This window comes from Gavia stellata, chromosome 36 (genome assembly GCF_030936135.1).
Source record: "Gavia stellata isolate bGavSte3 chromosome 36, bGavSte3.hap2, whole genome shotgun sequence".
Lineage (NCBI taxonomy): Eukaryota > Metazoa > Chordata > Aves > Gaviiformes > Gaviidae > Gavia > Gavia stellata.
In genome coordinates this window covers 2,045,464-2,062,500 of record NC_082629.1, presented here as the reverse complement: position 1 = coordinate 2,062,500, position 17,037 = coordinate 2,045,464, and the positions used below count along the sequence as shown (strand labels likewise).

At 57.9% G+C, this 17,037-nt stretch overlaps 1 protein-coding gene across 1 annotated transcript in view; it reads right to left on the bottom strand.

Annotated features, from left to right (window-relative positions):
* The window catches only part of LRP1 (LDL receptor related protein 1), an 89,542-nt gene that overhangs the window by 49,126 nt on the left and 23,379 nt on the right, over nucleotides 1-17,037 (bottom strand). The window contains exons 3-6 of the mRNA XM_059832776.1: nucleotides 14,838-14,975; nucleotides 12,158-12,277; nucleotides 11,130-11,258; nucleotides 10,601-10,864 (exon numbers count right to left, since the gene is read on the bottom strand). Coding sequence (XP_059688759.1) covers nucleotides 10,601-10,864; nucleotides 11,130-11,258; nucleotides 12,158-12,277; nucleotides 14,838-14,975 — 651 coding nt within the window. The remainder of the gene's footprint in view (nucleotides 1-10,600; nucleotides 10,865-11,129; nucleotides 11,259-12,157; nucleotides 12,278-14,837; nucleotides 14,976-17,037) is intronic.

The following is a 17,037-nucleotide window of genomic DNA, read 5'->3' as shown; positions in this document are numbered from 1 at the left end:
ATGTCAACTTTAAAGGCTCTTCCTGGAAGAAGCTAACCAACCTCGTCAGGCCAGCGAGCCGCGGTCCGTGCCAGCCGGCCCTGCTCAGAGGCACTGGCCAGGAATGCCACTGGTTGAAGTGCGCTTTGACCGTTGCCATCCTTGTGGGGAGAGGGCAGAGGGGAGAGGGAGCACCAAGAAGTTCATCAGTGCACAAGTGGCACATTGCTCAACAAGGGCGGGCTGGCAACTTCAGCAAACTCCGAAACCCACCCTGCACAGATGTTTCCTGGTTTCACGCTCAACATGAACCGAGTGATCCTGACCAAGCTTTTGCTGAAGTCCCTGCCACAAAATAATCTATGTCACACTGTGCTTGGGTTTTCCCCTTTCCTACTCAGGGCCACCAGTGGAAGAAGCTGAAGCAGCCTCTGAAGCCGACAGGCCCTGAGGAGCCACTGCTGGGACCAGCTGGCCGGAGGAGAAGGCTCCCACGTGTCCCTTCCAGCCCAGACTCCTCTGACACCGGGCTGAGACCTGTCACGGCACTACCAGGGCACACTCGGGGAGAGCAACTGCCCCAAGAGGCAGCAGAAGCATCTAGCCTCCACCCAAGAAGTTCTTGGCCCCGTCAACTCTTACAAGTCTTTCCAGGCACTCTCAGCAATAACCTTCCCCCTCCCCAATTCCAACTTCATCCCGTGCTCGATGGGGCTGGGAGCATCTTGTCCTGCTCAAAGACGTCCTTGACACAAGTGGGTCATCAGCTCAACGGCTGTCCACAGGAGCTCCTGCCAGAGGTTCTCTCTCCCTTAACCCAAGCCACAGAGCATCTGATTTACCCCACGACCAGTCAAGCACCACAGGGCTGTGGGTTTTTTGGGGAACAAGCTTTGCTGACCCAGCACATAACTCCTCTGCATGAATCAGTTGTTGTGCAGTCTGCAAATACATCAGTTGTGGCCTGACACAAGGAGGAAGGAAACACGCAATCTTCTCTCAGACTAAAACATGGATTTCGACACAGTTCTGAAACAGCTGCAGTTAAGACACGTGCAACTCAGCGGCTCGTCCTGACTCTTGCACAGTTAAGTGTGGAAGAAGAGAAACCACCTATAGTGGTGAAGGTGCAAAGAGCTTGGAAAGAAGCACTCTGCGCTGCAGCGGTCCGGAAGAAATCCCACTTCTCAATTACTCCTAAAGGCAGCACTCTCCATGGAGTGTCTGGAGCAGGGCAGGACAGGGACACTGGTCAGGAGAGGTCCAAGCTCTGCTGGAAACCCTCCTGGCAAAACTCCCCTTTGAAGCAGCTGAAAACATCACCGCTTTCCAACACCAGGCTCAGAGGTCTGTCACCAAAGGTCCTTGCTCCCCGTCTGCTGAGGTGCATTTTCACCCTTGCCCCAGCACATGGGATGGATAAAAGAGCTGGACTGAGCTCTGCTGCTGACATTTGCATGTTGTTTTTAAATAAAGAATATTTATGTCCAAGTACATCTACTAAGAACAGCCCATGTTTTTTGCTTCAGCCACAGTGGATCAGACCTAGCACAAGCCCCAGCAGAAAACAAGCACCTAAGGCATTTGGGCTGCGGTGACCGGCTGCAGAGAAACGCACACGGATAACCGTGCAGCCCAAGGCCCGAGCAGACACCACACCAAAACTGTTTGTCCGCATCATATCGGAAGCAGAGAAGCCGCCTGGAGAGCAGCCTCCTGGGGCAGTCGGTGCTGCGTCCTCCTGCTCCCAGCAAAACCCACGCGAGCCAGTGCCCAAGGGGTGAGAAGGGGCCATGTCCGACTTGCCACCCAGCGAGAAGCCCAGGTGGGCAGCCGCACTGCACGTCCCGCAGCACCGGGTACCGGGAGAGCCAACGACATGCGGCTCCTGTGGAAAAAAGCTTGGAAAAGTTGCCGAATGTTTCGGTTCAAAAACGCCTCCAGAAGACGAATGGAGGCTCGTCAGGAATGCAGTCCCCAGGGCTTCTCAAATACATTGGTTTCCTACTTTCCTTTTTATAGGGAATGATCCGTTTGATACATTTACATAATACCATAATCTGGAGGAATTTCTGTCTCTTCCCTCCACAGACATCCTCTCCCCCAGAGAACAAGACCGTCTCTGTAATGGCAACATGCTCCATGGATAAACACTGCTCCTGGGGACAATTTTCCGTAATTAGAAGTATGTTAACGGGACAGGCACGAAGACAAACTCCAGCCCTGAAGGGCACTGGCCACGGGACAGACAGGCACCCCGCGCCCCTTGAGGGTCCAGCACAGCCCCCCCGCACCGGCTCCCAGGAACAGACACCTCCTTGTGCGAGGAGCCGCCACCTCGAGCCTTGCTGCCAGCTCCGAGATGGGGAGGAGGGGACTGCGGACAGGACAGACACCGGCACGGAGAGCCACCGCCATCACGTCAGCCTTAGAAAACCAAGCTAAAAAATAAATACATTTAAAACCCCTCCTGTTAAGCCATTTAGCTCAGAGGAGGAACCGCTGTGTGGAAGCCAGTGGCCCACGTCCAGGACGTCTGACTCGGCGCTCAGAAGGATCCTTGTGGCACACGCACACCCACGCCTGCACAAGCCAAACTCTCCCCGGGAGGTAAAGCTGCCCCCCCGGGGTTGTGCAACGCCCCCAGCCGCTGGGGCACTGCGGGAGGAAAGCCCCAGCCCGTCCATCCCTGGGGACAGGCGGAGTGACTGCCAGTTAATGGAAGATGCCAGAGTATCGCCCTTCCCCACGGAGCCCTGGGCTGTCCAGATCCCCGGCTCACGTGGTCTCCACACCTCAGACCCTGCCCCAGCCAGTGCAGCATCGCAGCCGTGTCCTAAGGGAAACGGTCCGGGGCTACCAGCACCTCTCTAGCTCCGGGCACAGCCCCAGGCTGGCACAGCCTCCAGCATCCTGGGGCGGGGACACCCCAGGCAGCATTTTGTTACTCAGCTGCCAGACAGCTTGTGCCTCCTCCCCGGTCCCAAACCTGCCCCACTCCCCACGGCCGGGCTCAGCCTCGCAGCATCCTTGCGCAAGCCCGGCTGCAGCACCGGAGGTGGGAAGAGCAGGAACAGAGATGGAGCAAGCTGCATCTCAGCTGCATGGAGGGCAGCCAAGGGACCGCTAATTACTCTGCCTTAATGAGGCCGTTCCACGGGCAAAAATATTCAAAAGAGGCTGACAGAGGGACAGGGCGCTTGGCTTCCTTCTGGGTGAGAGGAGAGAGACAGAGGCTTGACAGGAACCCGGGGAACTGTCATGGCGATGATTTTGGGGGGTGGGGGAACAAGAAAGCGAAAATGGGGCCATTCTGGGCAGAGATGATGGCAGCAGCGCTTGGCCACAGCACGGTGAACCTGGCACGAGTATGGCAGGCAGCGGCGTGGGACAGACAGACAGATGTGTGTAGGGATAAACGCACTCCTGTCCATTTGAAATCAAACCCATCCCTGTGCACAAGAGGATCCCAATTACTCAGGACTTTAATTTCACCCTATTTTCTTCAGCAACGTGGGAATGCAGCTCACCGCACGCTCGATGCCTCAGGCTGGCCGGAGGGAGACGAAGGGGAGCAGCGTGGGGGGAGCGGCAATCACCAGGGGTGGGACTGCACGGAGCTTCTCCGTCCCAGGAAGGGGAGGCAGAGAAGACCCTTCCCCGCTCTGCCACCACAGCCCGGGGGATCAGGGTGGCCACAAGGAAGGGAGACGGCAGCTCAGGCAGCAGAACTGGCCAAGCCCAAGCACCACGGAGCCGTCCCCTCCCAGCACGGGGATGCTGCCGCCCTTGGACCATTCAGCAAACCTCGGAGAGGAACAGATACCACCCCAGTCCGGCTCACCTCACTCCAGGGGGACTCGGTCCCGTCAGGGACTTTATCCCCACCCTACACGTGGGGAAACGCCAAGGGGTAATTAAAGCCAGAGGTGCCGGGCAGAGCAGCAGAACAGTCCCGAGTGTCTCCATGGCAGATCTGCCTCCAGGCTGAACAGAGACCGGCAGGCACTTAGTTAACAGACTTATTAAAATCATCACGGCCGTCTTCCCCTCCAACATGAAGAGCTGATGCGCTGGTGTGAGCACACTGGCCCCAGACACTGCACCCATCCCTTGCTCTCATGCGTCGCTGCTACAAGAACAGTCATAAACAGTTAAAGAAAAAAAAAAGAAAGGGATCAGCAGATGAAATTACCAATCATCCTGCTTTCTTGCCAAGTAAGTTCACGTTGGAGCCTCTTTCTTGGCTAGGATGAGGCAGCAAGGAAGAAAAATAGCTTTCCATGCAAAGTGGGGAAAGAAATGTACTTGGATTCCTCTGCAGAGCAACATCTCCCTGAAATCAATTCATCCTAAACCCTACAGCTCTTCTGCTTATTGGCAACAGGACAGGTCATTACGAGTAACAGGGCTGAAATGGAGTCAATGAAAACAACCTCCTAGACATGCTTGTTTAGATAGATGCTGCCCAGGAAGGTATTTTAGTAACGGCCAGATTGCTATCATTTACGGTTTATAATGCACTCGGGATCAAATGTCCTGATATTTCAAACCCCTTCCTGGGGGCTTGTTTTATAAAAGAAAAAGAAAACAAAAAACCTTAAAACAAGAAATAATAAATCAAGGAACCTCCACAGCCCTTTCCCAGCAGCCCTGGACACATCTTGCCGAGCAGCCAACATTCCTGCCCTCTCCGCCTGGGAGCCGGCCGCAATCCCCATGCCGGCAGCCCCAGGGCAAGGCCAGCACAGCTCCAGCTCCGTTACTGTGGAACGTTGGCAAACCTGCAGCCATCGCCCTGCACTGGGAGAGAACCAAAGCTCCGGACACCTGGGCTTCCGGGGCTGTGAATTGGCGGTACTGGCACCAGCGACCCTCCAGCACAATAAATGCATTCAGCAAAACAAACCCTGGCACCGCAGAGCTGCCGGTTCCGACCGTGCAAAAAGTCACGAGTCGGCTGAGAAAGGGTAAAAAGAAAGAGCAAGAGCAGGGGAAGGGGAGCCGCCAGGAGACCCACTGAGAAACCCAGGTTTCAGTCTCCTAACACGTCCTCTAGTATTTTTCCATAGTAAAAGCAAAGAACTCCTGCCTTTTCCTGAAAGCCAAGTATCACTCAATCACACCGCGCTGGAGCTGAGGCTTTAACGCCGCCATCGCAGCGCTCACACAAATGCCGTGAAGGCCGAGAGGCGGCCGGCGCGGGGTCAAGCTGCTGCCAGTTAACAGTGTCCTCTTAAGGAGGGCTCCTCGCAGGGCTGCGTGCCCCGACCCACTCTCGCCCCCAGAGCCCGCTGTGCATGCTCCGGGGAGGTGCTACCACCTTCTCGTGTCATCTGTGGAGAACGGGAGCACAAATCCAATTTAAGGTCGCTCAAATCCGACTGCAGACCGGAGCGTTGCTTCCCTCGCCCCTCTCTGTCCCAGCCCCCGGGTCTCCGGCAGAGCTCAGGGACTTGCCCAAGAAGCTGCAGCTGGGGCACGCACTCCCCAGCGTCCGGCCCCGGGATGAGGACAGCATGGGCGGGGGGTTCAACTGGGCAGCAAGGAGAGCTGAGGGAGCAGAGGTCTCCGACTTGGCCACGGGATGCAGCAAGCTTTCTGCACACATTCATCTTGGCAGAAATGGCGACAGGAAAATTATAACCAAGGCAACCACCGCCTCTCCAGCCAGGATCCCCTGCTTCCCCGGCACACAGCGAGGCCATGGACTGACCCGTGTCCAGGCAGGAGCCACCGGGCCCCATCCCAGCCCTGGGCAGGACCTGCACCGTACCCTCGCCTCCACCCCGTGCCCAAGGAGCTTGAGCAGCGCCTGCCAGGGGGAAGCAGCACCGACCTGGGGCCGCCCGGCCAGGAGGGCTGAGCAGCACAACGGCCTGGAAGCAGATTTTTATTTTTTTTTGGTGTATTGTTTTGTTTTGAAATTCTTTGGAAGCCCAACTCCAAACAAATGAGGACATTGTCTCGGGAAACACGTGAAGGCTGGAATCTGGTTGAGAAAACCCACGGGATCAGAAAGTCCCCGGAGGTCAGGGATTAGCTGCCGAGCAAGGTGGGTCCACAGCGACCGGCAGCAGACCCCTGCCAGGCACAGGCAGGGCAGGGGCGGTTCCTCGCCTTCGCGCCTGGATGTGAGTGCTGTCACTTCAGAGCAAAACCCGCCCTCGTCACCAGCCTTCCCCAGCCCCACGCAGGCGGCAAGGCTGGGTCTGGAGGGAGGGGTCCAGGGGGGTCATGGGGAACCTGCCCCATGCCGCCCTGCTTGCAGCGGCAATGCTCAACTGATCCGAGCAGATGCCGGGTGCCAGTGGAGAAAAGCCTCCGCGCGCTCTGGAGAGCAGCTCTCCCCCTGCGCGCACGCCCCTTTCTGTCCTTGAGTGCGAGCGGACGTGCAACGCCTGCCAGGATCCTCCCCAGTCAGAAACAGCGCTGGATTTTCACACAGAGCAGAGGAGAGGGAGAGAGAGGGAGAGCAGAAAGGGAGGAAGAACGAGACAAGTTTCCCTTGTTGCAATTCAGCACTGGCAGGAAGGACGAGCCCTCCCCTGCACCGCTCCCGTGCCATCGCACGTGTGCTCGTGCCCCATCCTTCTCACGAGGCTGAGCCCGGAGGGTGCTCCGGCGGGCTCTCAGCAGCCAGGGAGCAGCCCCAAGGGAAGCCGAGCTCCAGGGGCTGGGCAGGAAGGTGCCGCCTCCGAGGTCCCCGCAGGGATGGGGACCGGCTGGACCCCTGCCCGGTGAGGCACCACGCCATCACAACGCCTGCCTGCGGTGGGTTCGGCTGCTCTGCAGCACTAGCCAGGGGCTGCCTTGGCCGCGCAGCGTGGCCACTGGCACCAAGCCCCATGCTTCTTCCCCATCACCTCCATGCCGGAGAGGTGCCCAGGGCTTCCCAGCTCTGACTCCGACTGACAGCAGAGAGAAATAATTCAATTCCAACATGAGCTGGTTTTTGGGGTTTTTTGTAAGAGAAATAGATGGAAGACTTCACCAGCCTCTGATTTTCAGTGTGTCTCTGGAAAAAGACCTGGGGGTAGGGAACCAGCCAACTCAGATCAACTGAGAAAATCACTGCCTGTGAAAAATGTCCATGGGCAGCGTGTATTTGGGAACCAAGGGACAGTCACCATGAAAAAGTGCATCGGTACTCAAGACTGCGGATAGAAAAAAGGGGTTAGCAGTGCAAGGACCAGGGGAAAAGCAAAGCTTCAGAGTACAGTGGGTCTTGCCAAGCCCTGTTAATAGCATTCGTTTAACACATCTCCCACAAAACAAGTGACACTAATCTCTCTGCAGGAAGGGAGCAGGGACAGAAAGGCAGGGAAGCACGGCTGCTATCAGAGCTGGGCTGTGACATCTCACCAGCCCAGACCTACCCCTGACAGCTGGGGGCTGCTAATTTCCAGCCCTTCAGCATCAGTCTTCCCCCATCAGATGCCAACTCAAGCCCCATTAGCAGCAGGCACCAGGGAAGCCTGACTCCTGCTGTTAGCAGATAATGCCATAAAGAAGCAAATAAAGAGGGAAACCACTAATTGGATTCACAGGTCTCTCCAGTGTCCTGACAGAGAGAAGCGGGGGAGTGACATTATCTCCTCATCACAACCCCCAACATCAGACCCAGGGCTGGGAAAAACTAATTTCTCCAACTTCTTTGTGCTCATGAACAAACCCTGCCCCACAAGGACGTTTCTCTGCACAACTCCAACCCACAACGACCCAGGCGAGGCCGCGCGGGCACGAACACTGCCCCGCACCAGCAGCACCCTGCCGAATAAAGCGCAGAGCCGCACAGCCTGCCAGGAGCACACGGCAAAACTGTGTAAGGACTGTTCCCTTGGGAAACAGGAATAAAAAGCAACCGGTGCCACGTAGCCAAGGAGCAGCTTGGGACAGCCCCACTCCCACCCCCTCTGCACCCCAGCCTGCCACGAATGGCACCCACAGCACCCATCAAGACGTGTCCCTACCACAGGTCTCTGCCACCATCCCCAAGGGAGGGCACAGGCGGCAGCTCAGAGCTGGTTAATGGAGGCCTTTCATCACGCCCTCCCCAGTCAGGAGATGCACAGGAGCTGCGTTCTCACTCCTTCGGAGGTGCATTGGATTGTTATTGCTAATGCAGTGTTTCCAGACGGCACGCATCTGTCCAGGCAGCACGTACCCACCAGAGCGCAGTATGCAGGCAAGGAGGCTAATGGCATGACCACACCACAAGCCCACGTGTCGGGGCTGAAAATCAAGTGTGTGGTTGTGCTCCACAGCCCAAACCCAAGGTCGTTCCACACCGGAGGAGGGACGCCTTCACAGCTCCTCTGCAAGCAGCGACCACCCAACAGCAGCAGGGACCAGGTGCAGGAGCTGCTGGTCCTCCCTTCCCTGCGGATGGGAACGCTCCCTTCATCCTGGGGCAAGGGCAGGTGCTTTCCCATCCAGGTCAGTTGAATTCTCCTCTTCCCACCCTGAGCTATCGCAACCGATCAGGAGGCCAAGCAAAGCAAGGCACCTTTTCTTGTTTGGACTTGAACACACTCTTACTACGAGCTCCCTTCCCCTCCCGACCACAATTAAAAGGTCGTGTCTCAGATTAACTTCCTGGAGCTGGAGCAACCCAAACCGCCCCAAAAGCCTGCCAGGCCAACAATCTCATCCGGGTATGGCGGAGGGGCAGCAGGGAAGCAGTCGGTGCTGCAGGTCCTGATCCTGCACTGACACCTCACCACCGTGGTCAGGGTGGTTGCTCCTCCTGCAGCCACCTTGATTCAGGAGCCGGGTCACCAATCCCTGCTGCTGCTGCACCCTCAGCCTCACGCAGCCCACAGCCAGGTGAAGGCACCCCAGAAAGCTCGGGACCCTCCCAGCACGGGGACCGGGCTGTGGAAAGGCACCCGGGCTGACTTCAGGAACACCCCGAGACCTCCCACCAAATCCCAGCGGTTCCCCTTCCCCTGGGCCAACCCACAGCTCATGGCTCACGTGCCATCCACGAACCACAGCCTTTGCTGCAACTCCCAGCTGCAGGAAATTACAACGTTAAAACCGAGCTTGATGGGAAGAAGTGGTGCACAGCCAGAGCTTTATATGATGCTGCTGTCTGCCCCTCCAGTGAACTACGGGAAGACCAAACTCAGACTGAGGAAGCCTGAAGAGAGGAGCCAGAAGGAGCATGTAAGAGCAGAGACCTCCTTAAACCATGGGGGGGGAGCGGAGAGCCGAGCCGAGCCCTCTCCTGCCTAATTTCAGACTATCGCCTGCAAGAGCAAAGGGTGAGGCCTCTCCCTAAAAATACACACTGCCCTAAAAATACATAGTGCAAGCTTAAATTAACCGTGCTGTACACACCCTCGGCAGGGCGCAGCGGACGGAGCCTGCTGAGCCCCAGCCCCAACGCAGCCTGAGGGGCGGCAGGGGCCAGCGGGTCCCCGTCAGCCTCCCGGCTCGCGCCCCACGCTTCAGCCAGGGCTTTGGCCGGTTCCCCCTCGGCAGCCGGAGCACCGCGACACTGCCCTCGGCAGAGAAACACCCTCGGCTCCGAGATCCACCCGAGACCTTTACTCATTTGCAAAGATCAGTTCATACATGTTCATCTAATTTGCTAGGTTAGCTATTGCTCATCTCATAACAACACCCGCGCCTCTGCGGAAGAAGGGGATCCCTCTTGCATCAGGCACCACACAGTCTCCCCCTGGAAGCACCCCTAATTTCAGGAGGCAAAAGGCAGCGGGAGGATGACACCAGGGAAGCTGAGGGCTGCAAAACCTGACGGAGATGTACTGCAAATCCCAGATACCCCAAATCCCATCCTGCCTGACTTGGTCTGTGGTTTCACAGGATAAAATCAGTGACAGTACAACATCCTGGCTGTACGGCTATGGCACCTACCCACCTCCCCTCCTGGGGGGACCCCACCAACCCCACTGCTCTGCACCTGCACATGCGAGAGCACACGTGAAAGGCTCCTCGAAGCCCACGGCTTCTGCTGGGACCCTCACCGGGCAGAGGCTCTCGGGAGAATGGGCGTGGACCTGAGTCTAAGAGCACCGGAATCCCAGCAAGTAACTCTCCTTCCCGTTCTGACTGTTGAACTGGGACCGGCAAGCCCAAACAGGAGACGGAGCTGTAACCACACTCATTACAGCGGGGAGACAAGCAGAATGAAACCACCACCTGCCACTCATGCCGATGACTCACGCGGCTGCCCGATGGGAGGCACTTTTTGGTCGGGATTTTGTTCTCAGTCACTACTTGGGGTGGGGACCAATGCCTGGTTTGGCCAGGGGAACACGGGGCGAAAACCAAAAGAGGAAGCAACGAGAACTGCCGTCCCCAAACTCACTACACAGGTACCATCTCCACTCCTCGCTGTATCATTTTTCCTCATATACTCACACAAAGAAACCACAAAACTTGCTAGAAATAATAAGAGGGAAGGAAAAGGAAAGCCAAAAGCTACATTTGTGCTGAAACCCTGGTGCCTGGCTTTGTGGAAAGCTTCCTCCTACCAAAATACACCCCTGCTTCACCCACCGCTGGCTGAGGATGCTCAGGCTGTCGAAAGGAGATGGGGACTGGGGGAGCAAGGACTGGGAGCAAGATCCAAAGGGGAGCAGGCACTCACGATGTAGGCTGAGGGAGATGTTGATGGAGCGCTCTTCCACAAAGCCCTTCAGGTTGGGAATCTTGGCACACTTGAGGATGGTCTGCGAGGCACTGTCGCCCACGTGAACCCAGCACACCGTGTCTTCAATGTAGTTGAAGTCCATGGCTGTGGTCTGCTTGGCACTGGTGGGGGTGATGTTGGGCACAGGGGCTCCGCTCAGGTAGGTGGCCAGGATGTTCTGGGAGTTGGCGATGAGCAGCACAGGAGGACGGTCCACGGGCTCTGGCAGGGAAAGGAGGGGAGAAGGGTGGTCATGGCAGAGCCCCCAGAGCTCACAGCTGCAATGCCGTATCAGCCTGGCCCTCCTGCTCCAGTGAAAACAAGACCATGACATGCAGCCCAAGATATGCAAGGTGGTAGCACAGGACAGTCCTCAGGGAAGAGCATCCTGAAGTGAAGAACGGGGGGCAGAGGTACACACATGGCAGGAGGCCACAGTTTGCAGAGCTGCCCAGAAGCAGCATGCTTCTCCTGTCAAGGATCTCACCATTCTTGGCTTTGCAGGATCTGTTATCAGGCTGCAAGAGGTATCCTTCAACGCAGCTGCATGTGTAGGAGCCCTCCGTGTTGGTGCATGTCTGGCTGCAGGTCCCGTAGATGGTGCATTCATCGAAGTCTGGAAAAGAAGGCAAAAACCCCAGGGTTTGGACTAGCAAACATCTCTCCTTAGCTGCCTTAAGAGGGAACGAAGGCTCGCCCTTTTCTCCAAGGCAGAGCTGCAGGGGATCCCCAAGCCGAAGGGACTGTCACAATGGCCTCCAGCAGAATACCCGGCCAACGTTGCCTCGCAACACCTGCAGGCAGCCCCCCGCTTTCTGCTCCAGCATCAACAACCAGGCAGCAAAAGGACAATCTCTGCCTCACAGCTGAGCCTTCCCAAGGCCTAATTATCCACTGCCCCTCCCCCCCACTCTGCAAAATCTGCACCTAAATTTCCAGTCTGAATTTCTCTAATCTTCAGCTTCCAAACCCCGGGCTTGCACGCTGCTCTTTCTTCTGCTAGATGAAAGAGCTGCCTCCAGCGGAGAGCTCTTGCCCCCAGAGGTGCGTGCAGGAGCTGATAAAGGACCCTTTCACCTCTGCTCAGATAAATGAAAGAGATGGAGCCGCTGCAATCTCTCACTTCCAGACTTGTTTCCAGGCATCGCATTGATCTGATCACTCCTTGCTGACCCTCTCCTATTTTCCAGCATCCTCTGAGGCATGGACACTGGGAGCACGTACAAGCGCAGCAATGGCCCCTGACTCCGTACACAAAGGCAAAGCCTCTTCCATACTCCCTCCCAGTATTTCTCACTCGGGCTTTCAGGAGCTGCATCCACAAAACAGCCCCACAGCGGCAGGGAGGCAGAGTCCCCTCCCGGCAGCCCCCTGTGTTCCCCCCTGAAGGTCGGGGTCTGCGGAGCCCCAGGTCCCTTTGCCCACAAGGCCAAGCCCCAGCACTGCTGCTGAGATGGCGGCATCGGCCACAGCGCACCGTGCTGGGGGCGACAGCTCTGCCCATCCCGTACCGACCTTTGCAGCTCTTTCTGTCCTCGGCCAGCTGGAAGGAGTTGTTGCAGTAGCAGGCTGGTCCGCTCAGCGTCGGCACGCAGCGGTGCTGGCAGGCCAGGGCCGTGCAGTTTGCTAATTGTTCTGAGGAGACAGGGAAGACAGAGGAGAGAGGATGTCACCGATGTGTGAGCAGGGATGCTCAGGTGAGGGACAGGATGGATGCCCGGGCCTCAGCGCTGGGTCAAGGGGACCCCCAGGCACCCCTCCAGGCTTTGCTGGGGGCCTCCACACTGTCCCCCTGCTCCCCAGCGGGGAGGGAAGGACTGAGACCCTCAGCAGAGGGAGGGGAGGCCGTAACAGATACGCAGCTGCTCTACGAGAGGGGGGTCTGAGCAGCCCCAACCATCCCCCAAAGCCGCTGACTCGATGCCACTTCCCGCCGGGAGCTCGTTGTGGCCGCGGCCAGCCAAGACCTGGCGCTCCTCGCACAGGAGAGTGGGGTGGGACTCGGCTCTGGGGTGTCCCGGGGGACATGGATCCCAGAGAGACTTCAGGGCAAGCTTATCCGCCACGTCCTCTCCACAGCAACCTCCCTCTAACCAGGGCTGCAGGGAGCCTAGGGACCACTCCGTGCCAGAGAAGCCGCGGTGCAGGCAGCTGCCAGACGCACCGGAGAGCCCAGAGCTTGCAGCCACCCGTAACCCCTGCAGAGGCAGCACCACCCCAGCGTCAGGGTCAGGGCCAGGGTCAGGGTCGGGCAGCCCCAGGGCGAAGAGATGCAGCCGCCCGCCCGGCTCTCCACCTCCTGCGGCTTCATTTCCATAGCGGTCATAATAAATACCGATAAAGCCCCCACCTGCCCAGCGCTGCCAACGGGCAGGGGGAGGCCAGGGCTGCCCGCCTCACTCCGTAAACAGCAGCAGCCTCCAACATCATCAAAGTCATTTAGCAACGGGTCTCCTTAGCCTGCTGTGAGGGACGTGCTGTCAGCCCTTTGTTGGGGGGTTGGTTTCTATTGGGTTTTATTTTCTTCCCTCCTCTCCTCGCCCTGCCCGACCCAGTCACTTGGGTGCTCAGAGCGCGTTGAACTGGGTCCCAGCAAATCTGCCGGTGGAGGGGAAACAGCAGCTGCCCAGCTACGAACCTCTCCAAACCGAAACCATCCAGCCCTTTCCAGGTCCCCTTTCGCAGCCAGGGCTGGATGGGACAGCAGCACCCAGGCACTGCGAAAATCCTGCACCTCACATGTGGAACCGTTTAATAAGCCAGGCAGGGCCCAGCAGAGTTGTTTACAAGGTTTATCAGCTTTGGCAGGCCCAGCTATTCATTTCAGATTCTTATCTCTCAGCTAAAGCACTGCATGCATCCAAAAAAGAAGAAAAACCCCCAAGAATGCCGGGTCTGCAGGAGGGGGACAATGGAGGGAGTTTCAGCATGGAGACTCCCATGGCATTTCCACCCCGGTGGATGTCTGCAAGGGCAGCGGAGGATCCCTGGCTCCCTGAAGATGTTATCTCTGCAGGAGCAGCTCTGCGGGACAGACCTCCTGCCCGCTGCAGAGGGAGCGAGCGGCCCCAGGCAGAGTCCCAGTGCAAAGGGCAGCAAGGGGAGCGGGACGTGGCGGTGTGATGCTCCAGCGGCCAGCCAGAGAACAAACAAGGGTGACAGCTCGTCTCCCCAAGCCTGGGGCAGAGGTATGCTGGGTGTGGACCTTGCGACCAGCTGCGAGGAAATGCTTCCCCAGGGCGGCACCACGAGCCCTTCCCAGAGGCCGGCGGGCAGGGGGGACCTCAACATCCGACACGAGCACTAGCGAGGGCTTACGTCCCCAACGTGCCCAAACCTGCAACTGTCCTGACACGGGGCCTGCACATACCCAGCCCTTGCCTTGTGCGCCGGGCCACGTGCGGGTCAGCTGTGAAAAATCAGATGCCATTTAGGTAATGAGAACTATTAGTGAAATATTAATTGTCAGCTTGGGCACAGCTGCAGAAGCCACCCTGTGCTCCGCTGTCCCAGCTCCGGGGCCAGGTGGGAGGGAGCCCTTCGGGGCAGGGTGTCCCACACCTGGTTCAGGCTGAGCAGGGCAGGAGCCCTCCGCCCCAGGCAGCGGAAGGGCTGGGGAGAAAAGCATGCTCGCTGCTTGCCCTGAGTCTGCAGAGACCCAGCTCCAGGGGTCAGCCCAGGACACACGTTTCTGAGCAACTAATCTGCGCACCAGCAAGCCAGCGCACACTGATTTAGGGAGAGTTTTCCAGCAGGATTAGCAACCGGGGACAGGCCAGGAGGGCGGACAAAGCTCCTGGAAATTAGGAAAAAAACATACCGGTATCTCTTATCTGAAGCACAACCCCAGCCCTCCAAGCTTTTAAACCCAGGAGACAATGCAGCTATTTAATGGCCTGCAGGCTCAGGAATGACGGGCATTTCACTTGCAAGCGGCTCTGGCTAATCTCTGAGCTGCCCCGCGCCGGCTGTGCTCGGCCAGGAGACAGGAGCATGGAGCACAGTGGCACTGGTGCGAAGCCATTAAACAAAACACATACGTGGGGCTCACATAGTACAGCCAGAAACTGGGGACGAGCAGGGACCTTGTGACTCTCAGCACGGTGGGGGAGGAAAGAAGCAAAGGGCAGTATCTCACAGGGCAGCCCTCCTACTCGCAGCCCCTCTTTGCCTGCCATCCCCCCCAGACACCTACCCCGACAGTGTGGCCCCTCGTCGGAGCCGTCGAAGCAGTCGTGGAGCCCGTTGCAAAGTTTGCTCATGTGAATGCACAGCTCTGTGCCCAGGCAGTTGTGCTCGTTGGGCTGGCATCGGGACACCTTGCTCTGAGGACCTGCAAGACAGCAAAAGGCAGAACTGTCACCGAAGGGAGAGTATGACTGCTCTGCACCCCATCGCCTGGAGGAAACACCCAAAACCTCGAGGGAACTCTTGGCCCCCCCACGTTGCTCTGCCGTGGCTCTTCAGCAGTGACCATCACTTGCTGGACACAGCCTCACGCAGTGAGGCTTTGGGTAAAAGCTCTTCAGGCAGACACAGGGATTCAGGGAACCTCGCATTCCCCGGGACATTTGTGGGAACATTTTTGCAGTAGCCAACGGCAAGCAAACGCCACATCGGTAGCAAGGGTGTGAATGCGCTTTGATTCCCTCTGCCCAGACACATGTTAAATCCTCCTTGGTTTGGCTTCCCCTGCCCGGCACGTGGCCCCGAGCAAAAGCAGCACCCATCTAGCAAAGACCAGTCCCAAATCCTCTCGGCTTCCACGGCAGCTCGAGGCCAGAAAAGGCCACCAGAAAAGGCTCAAACCAGGCTCTGCCCCCTCCAACATCCCCTGCTCTCCCTGGAGGCAGCTCATTAACAGACACTGGATTTCCCTTTCAAACCAGCCGGGACCACTGCGGGCGCTGCTCTCCAGGGAGGAAAAGCGTGACCCGTCTGGAGTGAAGTTTCCCTTTCATCGCCTCTGCAGCACGCAGCCCGAGCAGGAGCATCGTGCAAAAAGGAAGGAGACCTGGAGCTGCCAGGGCAGATGGGGACCCTCAGCCCCAGAGACCATGTGCCCACCCTCGGGAACAAGGCAGGTTGATGGACTGAGGTCCCAGGAGGATGGTGACCCCAGACCTCAGCAGCTCCAGACTCCCTGTTTCAAGCTCCCACGGGTCACGTCCACTCTGCGCTGCCTGGACACACGGCTCTGGGTGTCCCTCACTGCTCGGAGGGCTGGGGGCACGCGGGGTCAGGCCGTGCCACGCACCCTGAGCGCAGCCGCCCCAAACACGCCTTCAGGTGCCAACACGCTCTTTGTTAAGAGGCTGCTGGGCAGGCAGACTTGCGGGGGGTCATTAAGAACCGGGGCTACGCACACAAGGAGACTTAATCTCCATTATTAACTAGAAAAATTAGAAAAGTAAGGCTTTATTTTTAAGCTTCTCTGAAAAGAAGCATAGCATTGAGACAAACAACAAAATACACCATAAATCGATTAACATCCTGAAACCCCATTAAAAGCTCCACCAACATCCTGGCTCCAACACTGCTTCACCCCCGGCTGGAAGGCAGCTGCCTGAGGGTGACGCACCGACAGCAAGCCCCGGCACAGTGCTAGCGCAGCGCGGGCTCGGTGTCAGCGGCCCACCAGCACGGCATGTGGACCAGAGAGCTCTGCATAGCTCGACTCCCCTCTGCAGGCTCTCCTCTCCTCCCTGGCCCCAAACCTAAGTTTGGCTTTAGGGCTGAACACGGAGCGTTTCACCAGCCTTTGCTGGAGCCACCAACACACCTCTGCTGAGTCAACGGCAGCACGCAAGCGAAATACAAAAATCCCATTCTATGGGGAGGCAGCGGCTGTTCATGCCTTGCCCTCACATCAGCAGGGCAGGCGGCACATCAGCCCCGCTGGCAGCAAGGACGGTGGCAGAAATAGCTCCCCGAGCTCCCCGCGGACCACCCCGTCCTTCGCAGCAGGCAAAGCACCAGGTGAGCACCGAGAAGGGCACCTGCAGCACATCATGTGCCGAGCGCTTTGTCCAGGCACGGTCCCGTTTTAGACAGCTATTGAGACCAGCAGTCACCTTCATCTAAGACTCCACTGGTAGAGTTTGTCCTAAATAAGCTTAAACTCTCCCTGGAGAGGAGCGTTACATCACGCGCAGCTTGCAGGGTCCAGCCCAGCGCTCCGTGTGCCAGCACATCCCCATCCGGTACGGTTCCTGCCCTGCCAACACACTCCTGGCCAGTGAGGGCTCGGTTTCGCTCCCTGCGAGCCGTCACTACCAAGCTACGCTTAAACGTGCTTTTAACCTTAGTGCTCAGGCTCCCAGCAGGTGCTGCTGCAGCGGGGGCTAAAGGCTCTCAGCAGCACGAGTGGCTGTGGAAGGGGCACTGAAAACCCC